The 24,265-nt window shown below is 39.6% G+C and overlaps 1 protein-coding gene across 1 annotated transcript in view; it reads left to right on the top strand.

Moving 5' to 3' along the window:
- Positions 1 to 24,265, top strand: part of LOC109934432 (WD repeat-containing protein on Y chromosome-like) — a 120,651-nt gene that overhangs the window by 61,126 nt on the left and 35,260 nt on the right. Inside the window, exons 7-17 of the mRNA XM_048597915.1 lie at positions 441 to 523; positions 638 to 730; positions 1,159 to 1,204; positions 3,051 to 3,097; positions 7,958 to 8,075; positions 10,059 to 10,128; positions 14,455 to 14,698; positions 18,617 to 18,722; positions 19,213 to 19,364; positions 20,967 to 21,032; positions 23,721 to 23,823. Coding sequence (XP_048453872.1) covers positions 441 to 523; positions 638 to 730; positions 1,159 to 1,204; positions 3,051 to 3,097; positions 7,958 to 8,075; positions 10,059 to 10,128; positions 14,455 to 14,698; positions 18,617 to 18,722; positions 19,213 to 19,364; positions 20,967 to 21,032; positions 23,721 to 23,823 — 1,128 coding nt within the window. The remainder of the gene's footprint in view (positions 1 to 440; positions 524 to 637; positions 731 to 1,158; positions 1,205 to 3,050; positions 3,098 to 7,957; positions 8,076 to 10,058; positions 10,129 to 14,454; positions 14,699 to 18,616; positions 18,723 to 19,212; positions 19,365 to 20,966; positions 21,033 to 23,720; positions 23,824 to 24,265) is intronic.

Raw genomic sequence — 24,265 nt, 5'->3', positions numbered from 1 at the left:
TCTGAAGAAGGGTCTAGGCCTGAAACGTCAGCCTTCCTGCTCCTATGATGCTGCTTGGCCTGCTGTGTTCATCCAGCTCTGCACCTTGTTGTGATGAAATGCTAGGATAGTGTTGGAACCTGTTTCAAGATTTTCAAATTCACCAATCCACAAATTGAGAACTTTGGCTATTTAGGTCTAATACCCCAAGAATCTATTAGTGTCAATGGAACAACACCATACCATAAGTCACCATTTTGAAATGATGAGAAAATATTACAATTATGGAAATAAATCTCAACTGCTGTGGATTGGGCCTAAATTGAGGTGGCAGACAATCCCAAATGATTATAGGCCATGCTGTAGCATTATTTGTCTGTGTGAAATAGTATTGTGTTTGTTAAAGTGAAAGGTCACCCATTATAAGCTGGCATGATAACTCCACTTGTTTTGTTTTTCAGGAGAGGCCCATTGGCCGAAAACCTAAATGGATAACTGACTTCACCATCATGTCTCAATACAACAAGTTCATCCTGAGTACTGGGTATGGGTTCTTTCTGTCAGTTTTATGTTGTATGCCGCATATTATTGATTAACTGAGTAGCTTGGAGGTATTGCAAAATGACATTTTTGTATTTCTTTAACTTCTTCAATGTAGAGATCGGGAAATTCAGATTTATGAGCTGTCTACCTTGGAGCCATATTGTCAGATCACTGGTTTGGAAACAGGACCATTACAGCTCGACTACTGGTAAGAAATATCAGCTGGTGAAGCAGTAATTAGTGTATGATCAATTGGAATTTTTAGAAAATATAAAAATCATATACAGCTTATATAATTTCTGCCTTTTGCAAGCTTGCAACAATGAAGTATGTGTGAAAGACCATTTAGTGTCATAATTACTGAACCAACTCCATTCTCAATAAATCACAGCACTCAACTATTTCCTACATTATGTCCAATATTATGCTTCCAGAACTTAAAAATTAAAATGAGAATATTTCTGGTGTTTTAATTTAAAAACAAGTGATTACAGCAGATGTCCTTACAATTACTGGCAGTGTTATTGAATCAACAGGATACAAAGATCTCTTTTGTTACAACATGCTCAAATATCTATGAAGGGTGATGACAGTCTATCAAGAAAAAGCATAAATTTAACTTCTTTTATTCTCTAGCTCAACCGGTGGAGATGACTGTATGATTCTGTACGGAGATGATCAGGTGAGATCATTCTGAGAGAATGATACTGCATTTATAGTATTATTCTACACTGCAGGCAATCCCTAATGCACCAGCAGTCCTTCAGTGAAGGTAAAGTCTTGCTATTACCTCTGCTGACACAGATTATTCTCACTTTGTGACACTGATTATGACAGTTCAATGTGTTACCGCCTTGACTCTGTTTTATTTAATTGATAAATTTAAAATATGCTTCCTATTTTGTTCATGAATAACATACAGCATGGATGGAGATTAACATCTATACTCACACTACTGAACATAATTCTTTCAAATTAAAGGAATGATATTTATTGACTCATGCTGTAATAATAGTATGGGCATTTGCATGATTAAGCTGGTTACACATTATATTGGCAACACCATGCGAGCTGACAGTGGCGTCTGTCTCTGGTGTCCAAACTTCAAAGCACCGTTGCAAATAGACATGCTTATGGAGTATTAGTTGAACTTCGAACACATTTGTCCATTCACACTTTAATCTACATAGTGAGGTACCTTCCTGAGGCAGCTAGGATGTTGATCTGACAATTGGTTATACTTGTTTCACTGTGTATGTTATGTGTAGATGTATGTGATATCTGTTTGTGCGTAGTGTGGCTGTGACGTCCTTTCATTTAAGATAACAAAGTAACATAGATAGAATCTTGACATAGAGTCAGCTGGTACTACTAACTCTGCCCCCATTTTAAACTGGAGCTGCCCAGATATTTTCTGACATAACACCAGCAAAATGCAAAGTGAAGTCATTGCAGTCTAGTTGCATTTATCAAATTTGCATTTGATTTATGAGCAAATGTGGCAGAAAGCTAAAGAAATAAAGTTTAATTTGGAATGAGCATGTTCTACAAATGTAAATGAATCAGAAGCACAAGTGGATGAGACGCCAGTTCCTATCTCCAAACCTATTGTGTTTTCTATGAGATTTCTATGTTACAACCATCAGCATTTACAAGCTTTAGAAAGAGGCTGCATTCATTGAAGATAATGCATCTGACGTGCAATTTACTCCCATCTTCTCAATAAACTCTTGGAATTGGTATCATTGTGACCAGTAGGATTTGAATTAAAATACCCAGCATATACATGCTGAATTACATTTATTTTGTATTTTTTTGATGAACTTCATCAATATTTTAACATAGTCAGTTTAGTAATTCAGGTTGTCAGAGGGCTGTGTTGGTCTTGAATTCATTTCTTGTAGAATTCAGTATCTTGTGAGCAGGATAGAGAAGCATTAGGTAACAAAAAGCTCTGCCACAGTTTGCGTGGCAAATAAAGATCATGTTAAGCAATAATCATAACTGCAGCAGCTTTAAGAATTTATTGCCTTTTCTGCACTCATCATCCTTTCACTCATTGATTAACAATGAAATCTCTTATGGCCTAGAGCTGCAATACATAATGTTGTAATACAGTTGAAAGAGCTCCTCAGATATCTGTGCAAAATCATACAGCTTTGGAAAAATTGCACCTACCTAAAAAATAATTTTGTTCAGTATAGAGATTATCAACTAAAAATTCCTCTGGGTATTCTTTGATTGAATGCCTTAACTCTTAGCATAAAATTGGCAGAAACCTCAGTTAAATCAGAATTTCACTAATACTCTGCCAAAGCTAAGATGCTGAATTAGGTTAATCCATTACATGATTCCAGTCATATAGGAGCATTGCTTTGGTTGCCATGTATAACACAGTTGTGAACATTAATTTTAAATGCACTCACATTGTTCCTGCACATTGCAACAGAAACTATAGTTCCCATTGTTGAATACTTTTAATCTTGACATTTATGTTGTTGTAATTTTAAAAATTTTTCTCATTGCAGGGCTGTGTAAATATTTTGCTTCTTACATCAGTAGGGGAGACGCTGAGGTTTGTATAATATGCTAAATTACTGTATTAAAATGGATATGTTTCTGATTGCTTCTCTGAAATGGTATTGATGCGAGAATAAAATGCTTTTTGTATCATGCACACTTTTTGAATTTTAATGCATGTGAGCGGTCTTTCCAAGTTACTGTGCTTTAAAAGTCACAAAACAGTTGAGAATAAATGAATTTGCCGGAATAAATTCAGCATAGATGTAGTTCTTTGATTGTAGTTCTGTCTTATGTCGAGGAAGATTTCAGATGTGAAATTTGTTGATGAATACACCCATCACTTCTGAGGCACAAAAACAAAGATGCTGGAAAAGCTCAGCAGGCCTGGCAGCATCTGTGAAGTAAAAACAGAGTTAACGTTCCTCAGAACTGGACCCGAAATGTTAACTCTGTTTTTTCCTTCACAGATGCTGCCAAACCTGCTGAGCTTTTCCAGCAACTTTGTTTTTGTTCCTGATTTACAGCATTGCAGTTCTTTTGGTTTACATCACTTCTGAGGCATTGATAGAGGCATTACATTTAACTATGCAACATGGAGAGAAAAAAATCAGCAGTTTTCCTTTATTCTGCTCGTTATCCAGTGACTGCTGCTGGTAAGGCCATGTATCTGAATATGGAAAAAGGGTAAATCAAATTCGACATTGTCTCCATTAAATGCTCTACAATGCCCCTGATGCAGGCACACATATAAAGAGGGGAACCAATGACCTGGAAGTGTCTTCCAGGGAAAGGAAGAACGGTTAAACAAAAACTTTTAGTATTTTGGTGAACAATTAAACTTTCTGGGATTAGGGCATTTATTCACAACAGTTAGATATTGGTTAAATATATTTTATGAAGCTGTGAGAATGAGAACATGAGACACCACAAAGTCTAGAGCATTGAATCACAAAGTGGGATTAAGCCATTCAGCCCTTTTGAGCCTGATTTGCCATTCAATATAATCATAGCTAATGCTCCATCTCTACCGCATTCCTTTTTTCCCATACTCCCTCAAACCTTTAATATGTAAAAATGTATCAACCTCTTTCTTGCCTATGTTCAGTGACTTGGCCTCCTGCTTTCTGTGGTAGAGAATTCCACAGATTCACTACCTTTCGAGTGAAGATTTTTTTCTTATCTCAGTCTTAAATGGCCTGCTCCATATCGTGAGACTGTGTCCCCTGATTCTAGACTCCCCAACGAGGGAATATATCCTCCCTGCATCAAGTCTGTCCAGCCCTGTTAGAATGTTATACATTTCAATCAGATCCTCTGTCGTCCTTCTAAACATTTGCCCAGTCAAACCAATTTCCCCTCTTAGGACAGTCCTGCCATCCCTGGTATCAGCCTAGTGAACCTCCACGGCACACCCCATTTGGCATGTATATCTTTCCTTAGTTGGGAGACCAAAACTGCATGCGGTACTCCAGGTGCAGTCTCACCAAGGCCCTATATTAACTGCAGTAAGACATCTTCACTTCTGAACTCAAATCCTTCTGTAAAGAAGGCCAATATACCATTTGCCTTCCTAATTGCTTGCTTCACCTGCCTGTCTACTTTCATTGATTCTGTACATCCTTAGTATATCCACACTTACCAATATATTACCATTTTAAATAGTACTCCCGGCTTTCAGTTTTTCAAACCAAAATGTATAACTTCCCATTTAGCCAGATTGTACTGCATTGGCCATGTGTTTGCCCATTCATTCAATTTGTCTAAATCTCCTTGCATCCTCCTCACAACTCTCAATTCTCTCCAGTTTTGTGTCATCAGCAAACTTGGAAATGTTGCATTTAAGCATTTGATTCCTTCAACCAGGTCATTTTATATACGTGTTGTGAATAATTGGGGCCTGAATAGTAATCCTTGTGCTACGCCAATAGTTACTGCCTTCCACTTTGAAAAAGACCCATTTATTCCCACTCTGGTTTCTGTCTATCAACTAATTCTCAGTCCATGCTAACATATTACTCCCATCCCATGTGCTTTAACTTTGTCCACTAACCTTTTATCAAGAGCCTTCTGAAAATCCAAATATCCCAAATCCACTGGTTCTCCCTTATCTATTCTACAAGTTACACCCTTCAACAACTCCAGTAGATTTGTTGAACATGATTTGCCTATCATAAACCCACGCTGGCTTTGTCGATCCTATCAAACCTTTCACATCTTTTACATAGACTCTAGCATTTTCCCAACTACTGATGTCAGGCTAGCTGGCCTGTATTTTTTTTTCTCTCCCTCCCTTTGTAAATAGAGTGATTACATTTGTGACCCTCCAATCTGTAGGAACTGCTCCAGAGTCTTTGAATTTTGGAAGATGACCACATCTGCAACTGTCATGCCGAGATATAGTTAGAGCTGAGCAGAGATCTGTTGGTTTTACAAAGGGAAAGGCAGTGGTGCTGTCCATCAGTTCTTAACCCTCATTAACTAACAAATTATCTCTCCAGTATCTCTGCCATGTGAGCCTAAGAAATGAAGAAACAAAAAAGGATACAATTGCTCACTTCTTACATTACCAATCATTGATATTATTAAAAACCTCAATGTGTTTTCCTAAATATTTCAAATTAGCTGAATTCTGTAACAGAACAAGATAGTCAGCATCACAATATTACATTCACTGTTCTGTTGGTGGTTAGTTTAACATTGATGAGAATGTTACAATGTTGATAAAGTTGATCCTTGGCTTTTTGTTTGGTGCAAGCAGCTGAATTGAAAGATTGAAGCAATTGTATTTTATTTTATAATACCAGTGTGACGTGCTGTTCCACCCCTGTACTGATTGTTGTTTTCAACCACTCTCGTGTTACTTGACATGCGTTCATGTTTTTACCCTATGTCTTGATTTTATTCTGCAACCTGTTTTTTAGGAACTATATTGAATAATCTGCACTTCATGTCAGTGCCTCAGGAGTGAAATGTTACACTCCTCGCTCAACATGGGATGGAACAAAGAACATTTTATTCATTGACTTCATGATTTCCATTCACCATGTAATATCCACCTCATATCGGAAGGAAAATTCTGCCTAAACATTCCATAATCATAAATGTCAAAACAACCTCGAATATTCACCCATTTTTGTATTTCAACTATTCGATTGTGTCCAACTGGTCTTTTCCTCCTCTTCCTAATAGTGAAACACTCCCATGAAGTATTTAATAGTGCTCCAACTCTGCTTGATATTCATTCCCGTTCTCAAACAGACACTTATTATCCTGTTGCTCCCTTTGTAATTTTACTTTGGACACTGACGACCTTATTTACTGTTATTTAGTTTTTTTGTATCTTGTATGTGCCAATGACGGTCTCCCTCAGGAGTTCAGTAAACCAGAAGTTTGGGAGTCTTCTTTACCTGTGAAATTGATACTCACCAAAAGTAATAAATGGAAGTGTTAAAACAACACCTTTAAAGACAGCCGCATGAAATTAAATTATGAACAGCATTTAGGGATGGAAGAATAAGTTGAGCCAGAGTTGAATGAATGCTGGGCAGGGCATGATTGTTTCTGAGTTAATGCTGCCTTGTAAATAACACATTAATGACAATTGACCAAGAATAAATATTAATATTAAATGACAAGTATCCACGAGTTGTCCTGCTTATCATTTCAAGGATATAGGGGCCAGCCTTTAAGAATTTCATAAACCTGAATAGATTGCACTTAATCCTATGAGAAAGGTTTAATTTACTTGTACATTTAAAAATAAGGAAATGTTACAGAGTTATCTGAAATTAGTGGAAAGAGGTCGGTTAGAACAAATAGATGTAGAGTATCTTCTGCCCTGATTTATCATTTTGTGCAATTTCAATGGGCATCATTCAAGAATTTAACTTGCATGCATAAAATGCATTTTCACCTTTTATTTACAGGCAATTCATTTAAAAACGTTTCCTAAAAGTAGTGGATTTTGAAATTGAGAAAACTGCTAATTTTGCAAAAAACAATTCAAAACTACTATTAAATATTTAACCCCTGGAAATTTAACATATTTAAGACTTCAAGACCTACATGTAAAGCTGGAGGATACTACATCAGCATAAAAGCAAAGTACTGCAAACGCTAGAGTTCTAAATGAAGACACAGTGCTTGAGAAACCTGGTAGGCCTCTCCACAGATGCTGCCAGATCTACTGAATTTCTCCAGCACTTTCTATTTTCATAACAATATATGGGAATTTTCCCAGCCTACACCTTTAAATTAGTTCTCATTGAAATACAAAACAGTTCAACATTTATTTTAATTATACTTGATAGATCAAAATCCTGGCTACAACCCAAGAGCTGCAGTATTTGAAGAAGGCAGCTCACCACCATCTTCTCCAGGCCATTTCGACTTGGGCAATAAAAGCTGGTCTCATCAGCAATAGCCATATCACATGAACCAATGGGAAAGTATGTTTTTGTTAGGAAGGAAAGGTACTTTTTGTCAATCATAGCCGAAGAACAAAACTAAACAGCCATTATGTGGTTATAAACCTGAACAATTAATTTGCAAGGAATTTGAAGAGAAATCAAAATATTTGGCATATTTGAGATAGTTGGAACTATGTTAAGGAAAATTAGCATAAAGCTGACTGCTCCGTCCGTGCCTAGACCTGAGTATTCTTTTTTCTGCCCCCTTTGTCTAATGTTATCTGACATTCAAGCACTGGGTCATATTGTTAGGCTTGATGTGCAGAAATTATGTTAGCTGGAACAATTTCATGTCTGCATCAACGGAAATAGGTGATGGCATAAAACTTGAGAATACGAACAAAAATACTTATGAAGTCTGTTTCTTCTAATTTCTTTTGTTGATAGTATCTTTGGTGCTGGGTAATACATTTTTAATCTGGTTGCCTTTTTCTTCACTGCAGAACATGGAAGAAGTGGCCCAAGGTAGATAACTTACCTACTATCAGCATAGAAAACTCATTCCTATCACCAAATGTCACCTGCATTCGATGGAAGGTACATGAAGACTGGGTTACACAGGTAACTGTCAATGTAGTCAGAGGTTATAGAGTCATAGAGTAATACAGCACAGAAACAGACCCTCTAGCTGATGTCTATATTAATCCCACAGACAGAATTTAATTACAGCCTGGGTGGTAATAAGGTGTTGGGGAAGGGTGAAGGGTATACAAGCAGGAATGAAAATGGTAAATGGAGTGCCCATTGTTTTCCCACCCCTGTCTCTTTTTGATTAAGCCAGTGGCAAGGACAGCCTACATGCCTGGAAGCTAATTGAATTTTACTAAGTGGTCAATTTGTGGCCACTTAAAGACCTCATCCCAACCCCATTGGTATTCTACCAGCAGCAAATGAGGATACTACACATTGAGTCACCACTTGGTGGAAGCAGGCAGACTCCCTGAAGCTCATGGGGTCCCTTCTGGTTGGGCACCCCCACAGCCTTACTGAGTGACCCCTCCATGCTCTCATGATTGACCTTCCATCCCCAGACCTCTAGCCCTAAATACTACATCCTACTGTTCAGTCACTGACATAGCTAGAATCTGCAAGTAAATTACATTAAGGCAAATCACCACAGTTTACCTGCCTCAATGCAGTGGGTCAAGGCTTTCCTAAATCAGACTTTTTTAAAAAAAAATGTCTAAAGACTTTAATCTCTGAAAAGGTCTTAAGGTAACAAGTTGAAGTAGTCTATTGCTTGGCAGAATTATGGGCCACTTAGACAATCTCAATTTAGATTATTATTGGCTTCCAATTCAGGAGAGTTCCATTGAGAAAATTATGGGAGCTTGGTCACCAAGGTGGGCAGCTCAAACTTCTTGACTCATGCCCCAAATCCAGCTCCCCATGGGCCCTCATACCTCCATGCCATCTCAAACCCAACTCATGCACCCACCAACCTCCTTATGGACCGTTATATCTGCCATGATGCCTCATTGCTACTTATCTGACATTAAAGACCATAAGATACTTGAGAAGAATTAGACCATTCAGTCCACTGAGTCTGCTCCGCCATTCGATCACGGCTGACATTTTTCTCAACCCCATTCCCCTGTCTTTTACCCATAGCCCTTGCTAACCTTGATCCCTTTCCTAGTGAAGAGCCTATCTATCTTTGTTTTAATTACACTCAGTGACTTGGCCTTCTGTAGTCTTCTGCAGCAATGAGTTCCAAAGATTAAACCACCCTCTGGCTGAAGAAATTCCTCCTCCATCTCAGTTCTAAAGGGTCATCCCTTAACTCTGAGACTGTGCACTGGTATCCTACTAGAGGAAACATTTTCTTCACGTCCACTCTATCCAGGCCTCTCAGTATTCTGTATGTTTCAGTCAAATCCCTCCCCATCGTTCTAAACTCCATCGAGCCAGGGGTAGATCACAGGAACCATGTGGGGATGAGAAAAATCTCCTAACAATCTAATACTTCAAAATATTTTGCTTTTGTTCGACCAATCCGATAGAGCTCTTTCTACTACACACTTGATAGTGAAAAAAATGCCCATTCATGAAACCTGTTCAAAGCTTTTAAATCTCAAGTGATTACCTGTTACAAAAGCAAACAAACATCTACTCAGACCTCAAATCAATCACAGATAATTCATTAACGGTCAACCAAACATGCAGCATCTTGTCAAACAGTTTTGATAGAATGTTATTTTCTGGCAATCAAAGCTATTGATTAGAGACTTTCTTTTGTTTCTTGCTGATGGCAGCAGCTGTTTACTCATGCCTAAAGAGTAAGGATTTCCATTAAAAGTCAGATCATATCAGCTATACAGATCTTAGCCACTCTTCAAAAGCATTTACATCCATTCAATCAATTTCTGCCTCCCACACTGTGTTAAGTTTAAAAAGTGGTCTGTTTGAAATCAGCACTGATTCAATTGGTCCTGTTGATTTTAGGTCTCCCTTCTGTGTGAGTTACCCCCTGTTCCCTTTCCCCCAACTGGTAAGAGTTGAATGCATAATTTAATTGTGCTGTTCACATTTCTTTTCTTTCAGATGAAATATTATGATGCAATTGGTTCAATTATTTCTTCCTCAAATCATGAAGCTACAGCTTTGGTAATAGGTAAATGAGCTTTTCAATACCAGATATCTCTAAAGTGGCCTATTTTAAAGCTTCACTGGCTGAATGAGGCTCACTAGAAAACATCTTAGTAAGAATAATAAGTGCAACATCAATCTCCAGTTCCAACGAACACTAGACCAGAGCCACTCTGCAGAATGTAAATACCTTTGTGGCAAACTTGATTCTCAAAAAGCTTGTGATAAATAGCTGTTCAAAAAACTGTTACATTAGACTGTGTCTTATGGAACTATAGGACTGCAGGGTAGATTTTAGATCAGATTGATTAGATGTGTACTGAGTGAGGGTTGTTATTATATGTGCTAGCGCTTCGGTGGAATCAGATGGAAATCACAGGATTATTGTTTATGATGGAGCAGAAAGAAAATACTGCCTATCCTATCACTGCCTCACCACTCCAGCTGCCCAGCAATGCAAGCCTCCCTTTCTCCACCTATAATATGAAACTGGCAGTGGAGTAGGCAGGGCCTGGTCACTGGTGTTGTTCTGTGCTGCTTCCGAGAATATTATTTAATGGAACATAGTGTGTCCTGTTCCCATTCTGCATCATCACCCCTCCTCCACCAGCCCTCCCCACTTCAGATGCATGGGGCCCAGTGATAGAGCATGAGGATATGATGTGGAGATTCTTCTGCATTTTTATTGCCTCTTTTTCAGTTCACATTTGCTGGTGATTGTTAGCTTTCATTAGTATTTAAGGTTACTAAAGGTTACAAAGCTTATTTGGAGTAGTTCAGTTTATCAACAATATATTGGCCATAAACACAAATGAATAAAGATGGCAAGACGAGTGACATGCTGTGACTGTAGGATATGGGAGTTTCTGGATGCCAGTATGATCCAGGACAAACACATCTACAAGAAGTGTTGCCTGTTTGAGGAGCTTCAACTCAGAGTTATTGAGGTGAAGACTGAATCTCACAATGCAATAAAACAGGGAAGGGAAAGTTATCTGGACCTTTTATTCCAAGAAATGGTCACACCTCATAGGATGGGATCTTCTGATTTGGTTAGTGGTCAGGGACAGGAGGGTGTGGCTGTGAGTGAGGCGAGTATGGGCTCTGAAGAGATGGGAGCGTCAGCCTTTACAGTTCTGTATAGATTCAGGGTTCTTTAAGCCTTTATGGATAGAATGGTGACTGCAGAGTGCTTAACCCAACTGACTGTGGCACTGTATAGAGGAAGTCATTCAAGTCAGAATCATTGAAAGGAATGTAATGGTAGTAGAGAGCAGCATATTCAGGGATATTCAGGAATTTTTGCAGTCAGTAGCGAGAGTCCAAATGACTGTGATCTGCCCAGTTCCTGGCTTTGAGATATCAGCTCTTAGCTGGAGAAATATTGCAGTGGGAGTTGAAAGATTCAGTGGTTGTGGACCATGTAGATCCAGTGACATAGGTAAACCAGGAAAGAGGTTCTGCTGCGGGAGTATAAGTATCTAGGGGCAAACTGAAAATGAAGAAACTTTAAAGAAGTAATCTCTGGAACATTACCTGAGCCATGAACAAATGGATGTCTGGTAAATCAGAGAGAGTGAGGGAGAAAAAGAGAGAGATAAATGTATGACTCAAAGATTGGTGAAAGATTGGGAAAAGAGTTTTGATTCCTGGGGCCGATACTAGGGAAGTGGGAAAAGATTTTAATCAACCTGATCAAACATGTTATGATACACTTAGTTAGAGACAAGAAAACTGCAGATGCTGGAATCCAAGGTAGGCAAACAGGAGGCTGGAAGAACACAGCAGGCCAGGCAGCATATGGAGGGAAGGAGCAGTCAATGTTTTGTCATCTCTGGAATAGATAAGACTTGAACTCAGGGTTTCTGGCTAAAGATATGGACACTACCACAGCACCACAAGAGCACAATGAGGAATGTGGGTGATATTTTAAATAAACCTGTTCAGCCATGTAAGTGAGACTTGAACACAGGCCTCCTGGTTCACAGATAGACACTATCATTGTGCCACAACAGCCTGACTAATGAAGTTGGAGTGGTTTCTAACCAACCAGTCCAGACATGGAGTGGGTGATACTTGAACCCAGACCTTCTGTCTCAGGGATAGGGACATTACCACTGGGCCACATTGGGGTCCCCCAAGGGAGGTGGACCTACTTTTCCCCTATTTTTATAATCAACCTGTTCAGAGATGTTATTACACACCTCTGGAGCAGGTGAGACTTGAACCCAGGCCTTTCAGTCCAGGGGTAGGGACACTTCCACTGAGCCACAAGACGGCCCCTTGGGAGGTGGAAACTGCGCTGATGAGATGGCCTACACTACAGGGATCAGTTCTTGCAAATTGTATAATTAGGAAGGTACAGAAGCTTTAAATAATAAGGGGAAGGGATCAAGTGAAGGGAGATATAGTCAAGGGAAACAACAATGCAATGGAGCCGAGAGCAGCAATTTGGATAATGATTACCCCGTGACAGCAAAAGACAGACATATAAATGTAACAGTCATCAGCAGATAAGGCCAGAGATTGAAAAATGCTTTAATAAAAACAGAATTCAAAGCCTTTTGTCTGAATGCACACAGCATTTATAACAAAAGGCATAGATTTTTGGGACTAATGGCAATAAATATATATATGACCCGATCGGCATTATAGAGACATGGTTGAAAGTTGACTGTGGCTGGATCTGAAAGGGTATTTGACATATTGGAATGATCATGCTATAAAGTGTAAAGGGAGGAATGTGCTGATAATCAAGATCCACCAGTCACACCATTTGTATCAGGGTGCTGATTCGATCATCAAAATGGCCAGTCAATTCCCTTTTTGCACTATTGTCCAGAATGAGAGACTTTCATCAAGCTCCTTTAATAAACACAATATAATCCAATTTATTATAGCACAAACGTATTTGTAAAGCATTGGCAAATACTGGTTAACATTTAAAATGTAATCCAGTATGAGAACAATCTCCTCCAATCCCAAATAAACACACTCACTCAACCAAAAGGATGACAGACTCTGCGGAGATCTTTTTTTAAAGGAGCAAAGCAGTTCTAATGGCCAAGTCTCCGAAAACAAAGGCTAAAATTTAATTAGTTTTAACAGTTTGCCAGTTTCTTGTCATGAGTGGCCTTCCCATGGAGAGGCCAATTGAGGCCCTGTTGAGTGAACACTTAAGGGGCCAGTTAATGGCCTCAGCCCAACTAGTGACGGGCAGTGGACTTACCTTCCATCTGATGAGGCCACTCAGTCAATCCTGTTGTGTTTGTCTGCAGACTTGGAGGGTGTGTCCCTCATTAACAAGCACTGAGTGCCTGACCAGAGGGCCCCAGCACTGGGAAGGTGACTTCACAGAAAGCCAACCCTCTGCCCTTGCTGTAGTCCAGTTCCTTCCCTCAGAATCGTAATCCTACCCCTTACCTGACTCCAGGACTGTTATTTTTGCCAGTCAGCCTCTTGGATTTCACAACTGCCTCCACTCTTGCTATAGAAGCGTCCCAGTGTAGTTTTCCTGGGACATTACAGATAGGTAATGGAATACTCCTTGATTTCAGAAATCCTGCCAGGAACTCTCAATGCATCAGAACAGCTTTGATGCTGAATACTGGGTTAGCATTCGGGCAGTGCTGGTCTCAGCTGGAACACTACCGTTAGGACTGATCTCTAGCACTGGTGTGTTTCTAGGACAAGAATGAGAAATAGTGGATTTTGGGTTATAGCAAGAGAAGCATTTCATTCATGGGGCTTGAAAAGAAAGGGGAACCTGCTACTAGCTGCAGGAAGCAGAGGCATTAGAAAATATAAAGGTGAAAAGAAAACCTCTTTGATTTGATTTGATTTATTATTGTCACATGTACTTAGGTAGAGTGAAAAGTTTTGTTTTGTCTGCAGTGCAGGCAGATTATACTATATAAAGTGCATTAGGGTAATAAAACAGAGCAAAAAAGCAAAGAAAGTGACAAAGATTTTTGATGGGAATAGTTAGCATGAGAATGGTAAATATTAAAAAAGATAAATTGGATGAATGTATATGTTTTCCCTGGACTAAAATATGCAATGTTTGATGCTTTGGTGCTAAATTCCTTGGTATCATTTAACAATACTTATTTTCATCACTTAAAATTTTACTTCAGTTTGAAAATCTGAATTATTCTAACTTCAGTAAAATTCTGAATTAGAAACAAAATTGACAATTGCTCCTGACTAAAAATTGGAAGAAACATAACAGATGCTAAAAAAACATTGGAAACAAACATATCCTGTTTGTTTGCTGTATTCTGTAACTTGCATGTCTTTTGTCTGTTTTTTTTTGTAAATTCTAATTATTTTCTTCACTGAACGGTTGAAGGTTGCACTACTGGAACCACTAACTTGGAAAAACAGATGAAGGAATTGAAGGAATGCTGGAAAGAGGGAAAAGGCATAAAGAGTCATAGTGCTCCTGGCATTCCTCAGAAAAGGCTTGAGTGTGATCAGTCTGTATTCCGTGTTCACAAAGGTGTAAAAACATTTGACTTCTGTAAGAAGAACAATCTGCTTGTAACGGGTGGAATTGACAGGATTGTGCGTATGTGGAACCCCTATGTTCCTGGGTAAGTTGGCACTGAAAACTTGGTATTAATATCCTCCCACATTAATGTGTATTGGTCCATATAGCCTTCTGCAAAAATTATTTTTCTTCTTCCTTTTGAGGGATGTGGGTGTCGCACTAGCATGGCTAGCTTTTGTAGTTTATCCCTCATTGTCCTTGAACAAGTATCTAGCTTGGCCATTTCAGAAAGCACTTGGAGTCTATTGTGTTATTGTGGATCTGGAACTATATGTAGGTCATGGCAGGTAAGGTTGGCTGATTTCCTTCCCTAATGACATGGAGACAAGTTTTCAATCCCAGATGTGTGATTTGAATTCTAAATTCTACCAGCTACTATGCTGGGATTTGAACAGTTGCCCTGAAACGTTAACCCAGGCCTTTGGAACACAAGCCCAGTGATGTTGCAACTATGCTGTTATTTTTTGCTCAAGGATTCATTTATTGTTCTACCATAGAATGAAAAGTCAATGGTTGAATTTTTAGTTTATTATACGTAAAAGCATAATGAAGGGAATCAAATGTTTTGGAATGACAGAAGGTAATGCATTTAAATTAGAAGTGCAATGTTTGGAGAATGAGAAGATTCAAGGATGCAGGATGATAAATTGCTTTTGTTGCATTGTAAAAATAGCCAGAAGGAATATGTTGTAAGTTTGCTGCGTCTTGCAACCACAGTTGTTCCATCCCCTGTATTCCCCCCACTAAATTTGTAGTCAATAAATGTGGCTTTCAAAAAGAAAACAAACTGAATTAACAATTACACCCTGTTCTTAATTGTGGAGAAGGGAAATTGTATTTTGGAAAACTGCTAATATGCACTCCTATTCAAGGAGGGAGGGGCATGGAAAGCAGGAAGCTATCAGCTAATTAGCAGAAGGTATCCTTGGGAAGATGCTAGAGTACATTCTTAAGGAAGAAACGGTGGGGCATTTAGAATAGTTTACAAAATCAAACAGAGACTCCATGGTTTTGTGAAAGCGAAATCATATTTGACAAATTTACAAGAGTTATTTTTTTAGGCTATAATAAGCAGATGTAATCATACTCATGGAATCGCAAAAGGCAGGACAGATCCAAGCAAACCAATTACTGCCCCATTAGTCTATTCTCGATCATCAGTAAAGTGATGGAAGGTGTCATCAATAGTGCTATCAAGCAGCACCTGCTCAGCAATAATCTGCACAGTGACGTCCAACTAGGTTCTGTCAGGGCCACTCAGCTCCTGACCTCATTTCAGCCTTGGTTCAAACATGGACAAAGGAACTGAATTCCAGAGGTGAAGTGAGAGTAACAACCCTTGACATCAAGGCTGCATTCAATTGAGTGTGATATCAAAGGACCCTAGCAAAACTGAACTCAATGGGTATTGGGGACTAAACCCACCACTGCTTGGACTCATACATAGCCCATAGGAAGGTGATTGTGGTTGTTGAGGTCAGTCATCTCAGCTCCATGACATCTCTACAGGAGTTCCTCCGGGTAGGGTCCTCAGCCTAACCATCTTCAGCTGCTTCATCAATGAAGATCAGAAATAGGGTTGTTCACTGATGATTGCACAATGTTCAGCATAATTCGCAAGTCCTCAGATACTGAAGCAGTCCATGTTCCAATGCAATCAGATCTGGACAATATCCAGGCTTGGGCTGGCATGTGGCAAGCGATGTTCGCACCACACAAATGCCAGACAATGATCATCTCCAATAACAGGCAATCTAACCATCACCCCTTGATATTCAATGATGTTACCACCACTGAACTCCCCACTATCAACATCCTTGGGGCTACCATTGACTAGAAACTCAACTGTACCCACTTCATTAAACACAGTGGCTACAAGAGCAGGTCAGAAGCTAGGGAATACTGTGGCAGTAACTCACCTCCTGACTCCCCAAAGCCTGTCCACCATTTACAAGGCACAAGTCAGAATGTGATGGAATACTCCCCACTTGTCTGGATGAGTGCAACAACAATCAAGAAGCTTGGCACCATCCAGAAAAAAGCAGCCCAGTTGATTGGCACCATATCCTCAAGCGTCCACTCACTCCACCACTATCACTGAGTAGCAGCAGTGTGGACTATCTGCAGAAAGTAATCCAGAAATTCACCAAAGATCCTTAGGCAGCACCTTCCAAATCCATGGTCTCTTCTATCTAGAAGGATGGGGCAACAGATAGTTGGGAACACTACTACCTGCAAGTTCCCCTCCAAGCCACTTACCATCCTGACTTGTTGGGTCAAAATCCTGGAATTCCCTCCATAACAGCATTGTCAACCCTACATCATGTAGACTGCAGCGGTTCATGATGGCAGCTCACCATTTCTCATGGGCAGCTAAGATGAGCAATAAATGCTGGCCTGCCAGTGATGCCCATGTCCCACGAGTGAATATAAAACGAGTTGATAAAGGAGAAGTGGCAGATGTAGTGCATTTAAATTTTTAGAAGACACTTGATAAGGTGCCACATAACAGATTATCCCACATTATAGAAGCTCGCCGCATTGAGGGGGATTGTTTTTAACATGGATTGAAGATTAGTTAATAGATGAAAGATGGAGAGTCAGGATGAACGGATCCTTTTCAAATTGGAAAATGTAACTAGTGGAGTGCCATAATGATCAGTCATGGGGCTTCAATTATTTATTGTCAATATTAGTAACATGAAGGAGGGGGAAGAGCATAATGTATCTAAGCTCTTTGTTGATATAAAAATAGGTGGAAAGGCATGTTATAATGAGGGCATAAGGAATCTGCAAGGGGATCTACATAGGTTGAGTGAGAGGGCAAAAACTTGGTAGATGTAGTAAGGTGTGAGGTTATGCACTTTGGTAGGAAAAATCAAAGGCAGACTATTATTTAAGTGGAGAGAAAGATGTCATAAAATGTGATGCAGAGGAATTTGGGTGTTTTTGTATACAAAACACAAAACGTTAGCATGCAGGAACAGCAAGTACATCAGAAGGCAAATGGAATTGTGGCCTTTCTTGCTAGGGGATTGGAGGTTAAAATTAAGGAAGTCTTGCTGCAACAGTACAAGGTGTTGAGGAGGCTGCAGCTTGAGTTCTGTGGTTTTGGACCCATATTTAAAAAGGGATGCACTGGCATTGGAGGCTGTTCGATAGAGATTCACTAGGATGATTCCTGGGATGAAAATGTTGACCTATTTCCCATGGCCTTTTCAACATAACCCGCACATCTTTGGACTGTGGGAGGAAACCCGTGCAGACACAGGGAGAATGTGCAAATTCACAAAGACCCAAGGGTGGAATTGAACCTGGGTTCCTAGCACTGAGCCACTGTACAGTATCTTAAAAGAAGAATGAAAAATAAAGCATCAGAGAAGTTTGAGGTAGGGAAGTACCAAAACTGAGAACTTTGGCAATTCAAAACATGGCCACCATTGATGAAACTATGACACCTGGGATGTTCAAGTGGTCAAAATTAGATGAAGACAGGTATCTTGTGGGGATTGAGATACTGGAGGTTTGAAAACAAGGTTGAAAACAAAAATTTCAGAATTGATATGTTGCTTGTAAGGGTGTTATTGTTAGCCAGCAAACTCAGGGGTAAGGGCCAGCAGCAGATATAAACTGCTTCTCAAATGGCTAGGAGGGAAGGGTGATCCCCAGTCCACTCCCAATGATCTCCCTAATGACGCTAACCATGGTATAAACCAAGGTCTGAGAGTAAATCTGCTACGTTCCACTATTGCTGGGACTGGTATACAACATAATAATACCCAAGGGGAGAATTTACTGAAATTTCTGTGATACCATAAGCTTTTATTTTGTTCCTGGTTTAGTGTTTTATGAACTTTAAATGCATTCTTATTAAAGGAAAAGTGCAAAGTATGAAAAAATGGACTGCACTTATTATATTGAGTGGGCCGTATCCATTTATCATGTATCTATTTGTTCAAAGGAAACCTACTGGCTTGTTGAGAGGCCACTGTGCTCCAATTTTCTTTCTGTACATCTCCACTGATGACAATAAGCTGTTTTCTGTCTCCACTGACAACACAGTGAAGGTTTGTAAACCGAGGGCATGACGTCTTACCTTATGGTGTCAATTATGTTCTGTTCCAGCTTGCTTACATTGATGCATGTGTGGTGATCCTGAATTATTTTCATGTGTTTCTGCTTTTGATTAAAGTAGCACAACTACTAGACACTCCTTTGCAGAGATGTGCAGTAAGTGAGATTCAGATATGAATACAGTAGGAATAATCCCCTCGGGGTAAAAGGGGAGATGAGTTGAGGTGAGCACTCTCACCATTCTCTAAACAACTCTAATTAAATTATCAATTTCAAAGTAAAATGGAATGTAGTAGGTGTGTGAAAGATGAAAAAAATCACACTGATGTTGCAACTCATTCCTTGGGCCAAATTGTCTGTTTCAACTATAATTGATTTTTCTGAGATGTAGTAATTTCAAAATATTTTATGAAGTTTATGAATAGCGGACTCTGGATTAAATGGGTCTAATTTGTCCAATTGGAAATTTTTTTCTGTTTTTAGATCTGGGATATTGAGGACCAAAGTTGCTTGTACACAGCCAATTCAAAAGCCAGTCGAATTAAAGGAGATGTATCTGCATGTCACTATGTACCAGGTCTCAAAGGACTTTGCATCGCTGCAGATGGTGTTGCGCTGCTCCATCTAAGGATACAGTGAGCCACTTTGAACATAGAAATATAGAAACTAGGAGCAAGAGTATGCCATTCAGTCCTTCAAGCTGCTGTGCCACTCCATATGATCATGGCTGAGCTTCTGTCTCAATGCCATGTTCCTGCTTTCTCCCGTACTCTTTGATGCCTCCAATATCTAAAAATGTATCAACCTCTTTCTTGAATATATTGAGTGACTTAATGTCCAGAGCCTTCTGTGGGACACAATTCCACAGGTTCTCTACCCTTTAAGTGAAGAAATATTTTCTCATCTCAGCGCTAAGGGACCTACCTCATATCCTGAAACTGTGACCTCTGGTTCTAGACTCCCCAACTACGAAAAATATTCTCCCTGCTCTAGTCTGTCCAGCCCTGTTAGAATTTTGTACATCCCTAGTATCAGCCTTGTACACCTCTACTGCACTTCTTGTATGGCAAGTACATCCTTTCTTAGGTAGGGAGACCAAAACCGCATGCAATTCTCACCTCACCAAGGCCCTATTTTAACAGCAGTAAGACATCTTCACATCCAAACTCAAATCCTCCTGCAATGCAGACAAAAGACCATTTGCCTTCCTAATTGCTTGCTGCCCCTGCCTATCTACTTTCATTGACGGTGTACAGAACCCTTTGTACATCCACACTTACCAACATATCACTATGTAAATAATACTATGCCTTTTTGTTTTTTCACACAGAAGTGTAGAGCTTGACATTTATCCACATACTGCATCTAGTATTGCCCACTTGCCCAACTTCTCTAAATCACCTTGTATCCTCTTCACAACTCACAAACACACCCAGTTTTGTGTCACCAGCAAACTTGGAAATGTTGCATTTTGTTCCTTCATTTATATTATATCTTATATATAGTAGGGTCTCAAGCACAGATTATCCCACTGCCTGCCACTTGGAAAAAGACCCATTTACTCCTCCGTTTCTTGTCTGCCAACCAATTCTCAGTTTATGGCAGTATGTTACCTTCTTGCCCATATGTTTTAATTTTACCCACTAGCCTCTTATCTGGGACATTACCAAAAGCCTTCTGAAAATATTAGAGATCATTGCCTAAAGATCAGCCTAAGGCTGTCACTTTTGGTCCTGAAGAGTGCCCCATCTGCCTCGAATTATTCTGCAAGACTGTATGCCTCACAGTGGGCTGCATGGGCCACTAACTGGTGAGTCTGAACAAACAGCATGTTGCCTCAAATTTATGCAACCGGCAGAGTACTGACTGTATTCGACTAACCATACTTACAAAACTCAGAACATAAGGACCAATATTAGATGTGATTCTGTGGTGGAATAGCACTTACTAAGCAATCTGTAAAATGTTAACAATTCCATGAACAATCAATTTAAATTGATCTGATAGGCTCACGCATATGCAGTGTGACATTACTGCACAAGCAATGTAGTGATGTCAGCCATGCAGTCAGAGATTCATTCTGGCTTAGGGATGTTTGTAACCAGTAATTGCACCCAATTGTGCTTGCCATTTTGATTGCCATCTTTGTGTTTATATCAGTCATTCCATTCCATTAATTGAAACACAACTGTTCCAGACTGCCACCTAGTGCTGATGATATGTTGATTTATTTCAAGTAATCGGAGAGGATTGATTGATGACTCAGCTGGAGTGGAGAGAGATTTGGATTTGCAGGAAGAAAGGTTTGAAGAAGGTCAAATTAGACCATGAAACACATGGTTAATTGTGAGGTCAACTGAATGGCCCATTTCCTGATGCTGTTTTGCATCTGATTTTAATTATGGAAAGCGCACTCCATATGTTTAATGCACTATTTCTGCAAAAACTGAATTAGATCAAGATCACATTATATTTTTCATTATGGCAAACTGAGGAGTGCTTGTGCCTGTTATGAATTTAGATCATAACTGGTAAGGGAAGAGTAAGGAATGTTAAGATGTAGGTTTTACAGTGAAGATGATCAGTACACATTTGGGAAGACGCAGGAGTTTTATTCTGTAGCTCGACATTGAAATTATCTGGAACAAATTGGCAGGATGTGGTATCTTCACTCAAGGGAAACCACTTGGGTCAAATTTTCACTAATTTGGGATAAATTATGGTCAGCTTTATTTATGTTGAGACAATTGAAGTTGTTTCACTTAGAACTATGAGACTTCCATTCCCATTAATCCTATGCTGTTTCATTTTCCAAATTCCAACAGTGAAAGCTCATACTAATTATAATCACTCCCATGTTTGCTTTTCGTGCTTATGTTTAACTTTATAAATTAATCATATGCATAAAGGAATGTGAGTAAGTTGAGCAGGAATAGTGAGCATAGACAAGAATAAACTAAGAGATCATTGAAGGAAAGGAGAAAACTAGAATTATGGTAAAATTGAATGGAAAAAAAGGTTAAAAATAAGGTAAATGGAATTAAAATTACAAATGAACTGAAATATCTATGCAGCAATGTACGCTATGGACCAAGTCTTTAGATGACACCAGGAAAACCCACCTGCATATCAGGAAATAACTTCACATGCTACTTTGGCCTTTTGATGCAAGGATCGAGTTCACACAGCATTTTGTGACTAAGAACATGCAAGGAGTGTGGATACAGAGGTGGACTGTCAGATTTTTAAAACACCAGATCTCACTAGGAACTGTATTGCTGTTCCTTCATAGTTGCTAAGTCGATATCATGGAACTCTCTCTGAGTTGTGACTATCGCTATGCCCCAAAGACTGCAGTGGTTCAAGAAGGCCTATGGTACTTTCTGGACGCACAATTCTGCACCATTGTTAGATCTGTTTGAAATCTGGTCATGTAGCACAGCGGTAGTGCCACTCAACATAATGAAGGGTATCTTCATTGTGAATATGGGGCTATGACTGGCGAGAATGAAGTCAAGTAAGTTTTTTTTTGCTTGTTGGTTTTCACACTACCTGTTGCAAACCCAGTTTAGTGGCTACTTGACAGCTCAGTATGTTGTGGTGCTGCTGAGCCACTCGGTGATGGAATTTGAAGTCTCCCACCCAGACTACATTTTGTAGCCTTGCTACCCTCTGAGATTCCTCCAAATGGTGTTCAACGTGGAGGAGTATTGATTCATCAGTCAAAGGAGGCCAGTAGACGATAATCAGGTGGTTTCCTTGCCCATGTTTGACCTGATGCTATGACAGTTCATGAGGTCTGGAGTCAATGTTGAGGACTTGCAGGGCAATTCCCTATGGACTACATATCTCTGTGCCATGAACCTGGTACATCAGTCCTGCAGGTGGGTGAGGGCATGCCCAGACATTCTGATGGTGGTGTCTGGGATATTGTCTATAAGGTATGATTCTGTGAGTGTCAGGCTGTTGCTTGACCAGACTGTGAGACACGTTTCCAGGTACTAGGCCCCAGTAGTTAGTAAGGAGGACTTTGCAGGATTAATAGAGCTGGGTTTGTCATTGTAATTTCTGGCATCTAGGCCAATTTCAGGTGGTCCATCCAATTTCATTACTTTCTTTGGACTCTGTATGAGTTAGTTACAACTGTGTGGCCTGCTCGGCCATTTCAGGGGGCATTTGACAGTCAAACGCATTGCTTGGGCCTGGAGTCGCTTCTAACAGAATAACAGAAGTGTTACTGTGCAGAAGGAGGTCATTTGGCCTATTGTGTCTGCACCAGCTCGTTAAATGAGCATCATTTAACATGCCAGTCTACTGCTTTGTTCCTAAATGCTTGCAATTATTTTTATACGAATAATTATCCTGTTGAAGTTACCTCTGCTGCACTTCCGGGCAGTGCATTCCATACCCTAACTACATGCTGAGTGAAAAAGCTTTTCCTCACATCACCCTTGCTTCTTTTGCAGCTCAGATTTTAAATCAATGCCCTCTTGCTCACGTTCCTTTTATGAGTGGAAACAATCTCTGTTTGCCCATCTCTACTCTGTCTTCTTCCAATCTACTCCTGTAGCCAGGTTATCTAAGGAAGGGAAAATTTCTTCCCTAAAGCCTAGCACAAGTGTTTTAGCTATGGAATGATTGACATGCCAATGTGAATGATCATGAATGATCCACTGTCAGTGAAAATCCGTTATATTAGGAATGGTGGGAGGGCTGGGAATTTGGATTTGGGAGCCAATCACCATTTTTAAAGCACTATCCAACATATTTCAGCCCTCGTTGCAATGAGAAAGACCATCATATCTAGAGCAGTGCAGTATCACATTGTATCTAGATCCTCATCCTTGCATTTCAAGAAGACTTGCAGGATCAACACTTCCCTAATTCGAGGCACGTAATGAATAATATCACCTCAATATTGCTTTTAAATGAATTGCCCATGGTGCTGAGCCAATGTTTCACGTTTGTTCTATTTCTCTGATATTCTACAGACCTCAGGCCAAACCAGACCACGTCTGTTCCCATAATGAGCCAGCTCTGTGCTGTAAATATAGTCATGAGTTCCGGCAGGTCATCAGTTGTTCAGAAGGATCTGTAAGTTAATGTTTCGGTAAATAATTGTAGTAGCACCTACTGATACTGTCGATTGTGATTTTTGAAAAAGCCTCTATGGTACTGAAATGTAAAATAAAACTGTACTTTAAATAAAAAGCATAAATATTTCAGGCGCTGAAAAGTAACCAAATGATCTTGCATATAATCCAGGGAACATGACAATGAAAACAGGAAAATACATGTTTAAGCTCGATTGATAAATGCTGCAGATGCTAGAAATCTGAAATGAAAGCAGAAAATGTTACAAACATTCAGTAGGTCAGGCTGCATCAGTAGAAGTTCATTTTCAAGTTAATGACCTTTCATCCATTCGGGAAAACAGGTCATTAACCTGAAATCACAACGTGTAGAGCTGGATGAACACAGCAGACCAAGCAGCATCAGAGGAGCAGGAAGGCTGACGTTTCGGGCCTAGACGCTT

The sequence above is a fragment of the Rhincodon typus genome, chromosome 6 (genome assembly GCF_021869965.1).
Source record: "Rhincodon typus isolate 14 chromosome 6, sRhiTyp1.1, whole genome shotgun sequence".
In the NCBI taxonomy this organism is placed as follows: Eukaryota; Metazoa; Chordata; class Chondrichthyes; order Orectolobiformes; family Rhincodontidae; genus Rhincodon; species Rhincodon typus.
The sequence above is the reverse complement of the archived record's forward strand: the minus strand, read 5'-3'. Positions and strand labels throughout refer to the sequence as shown.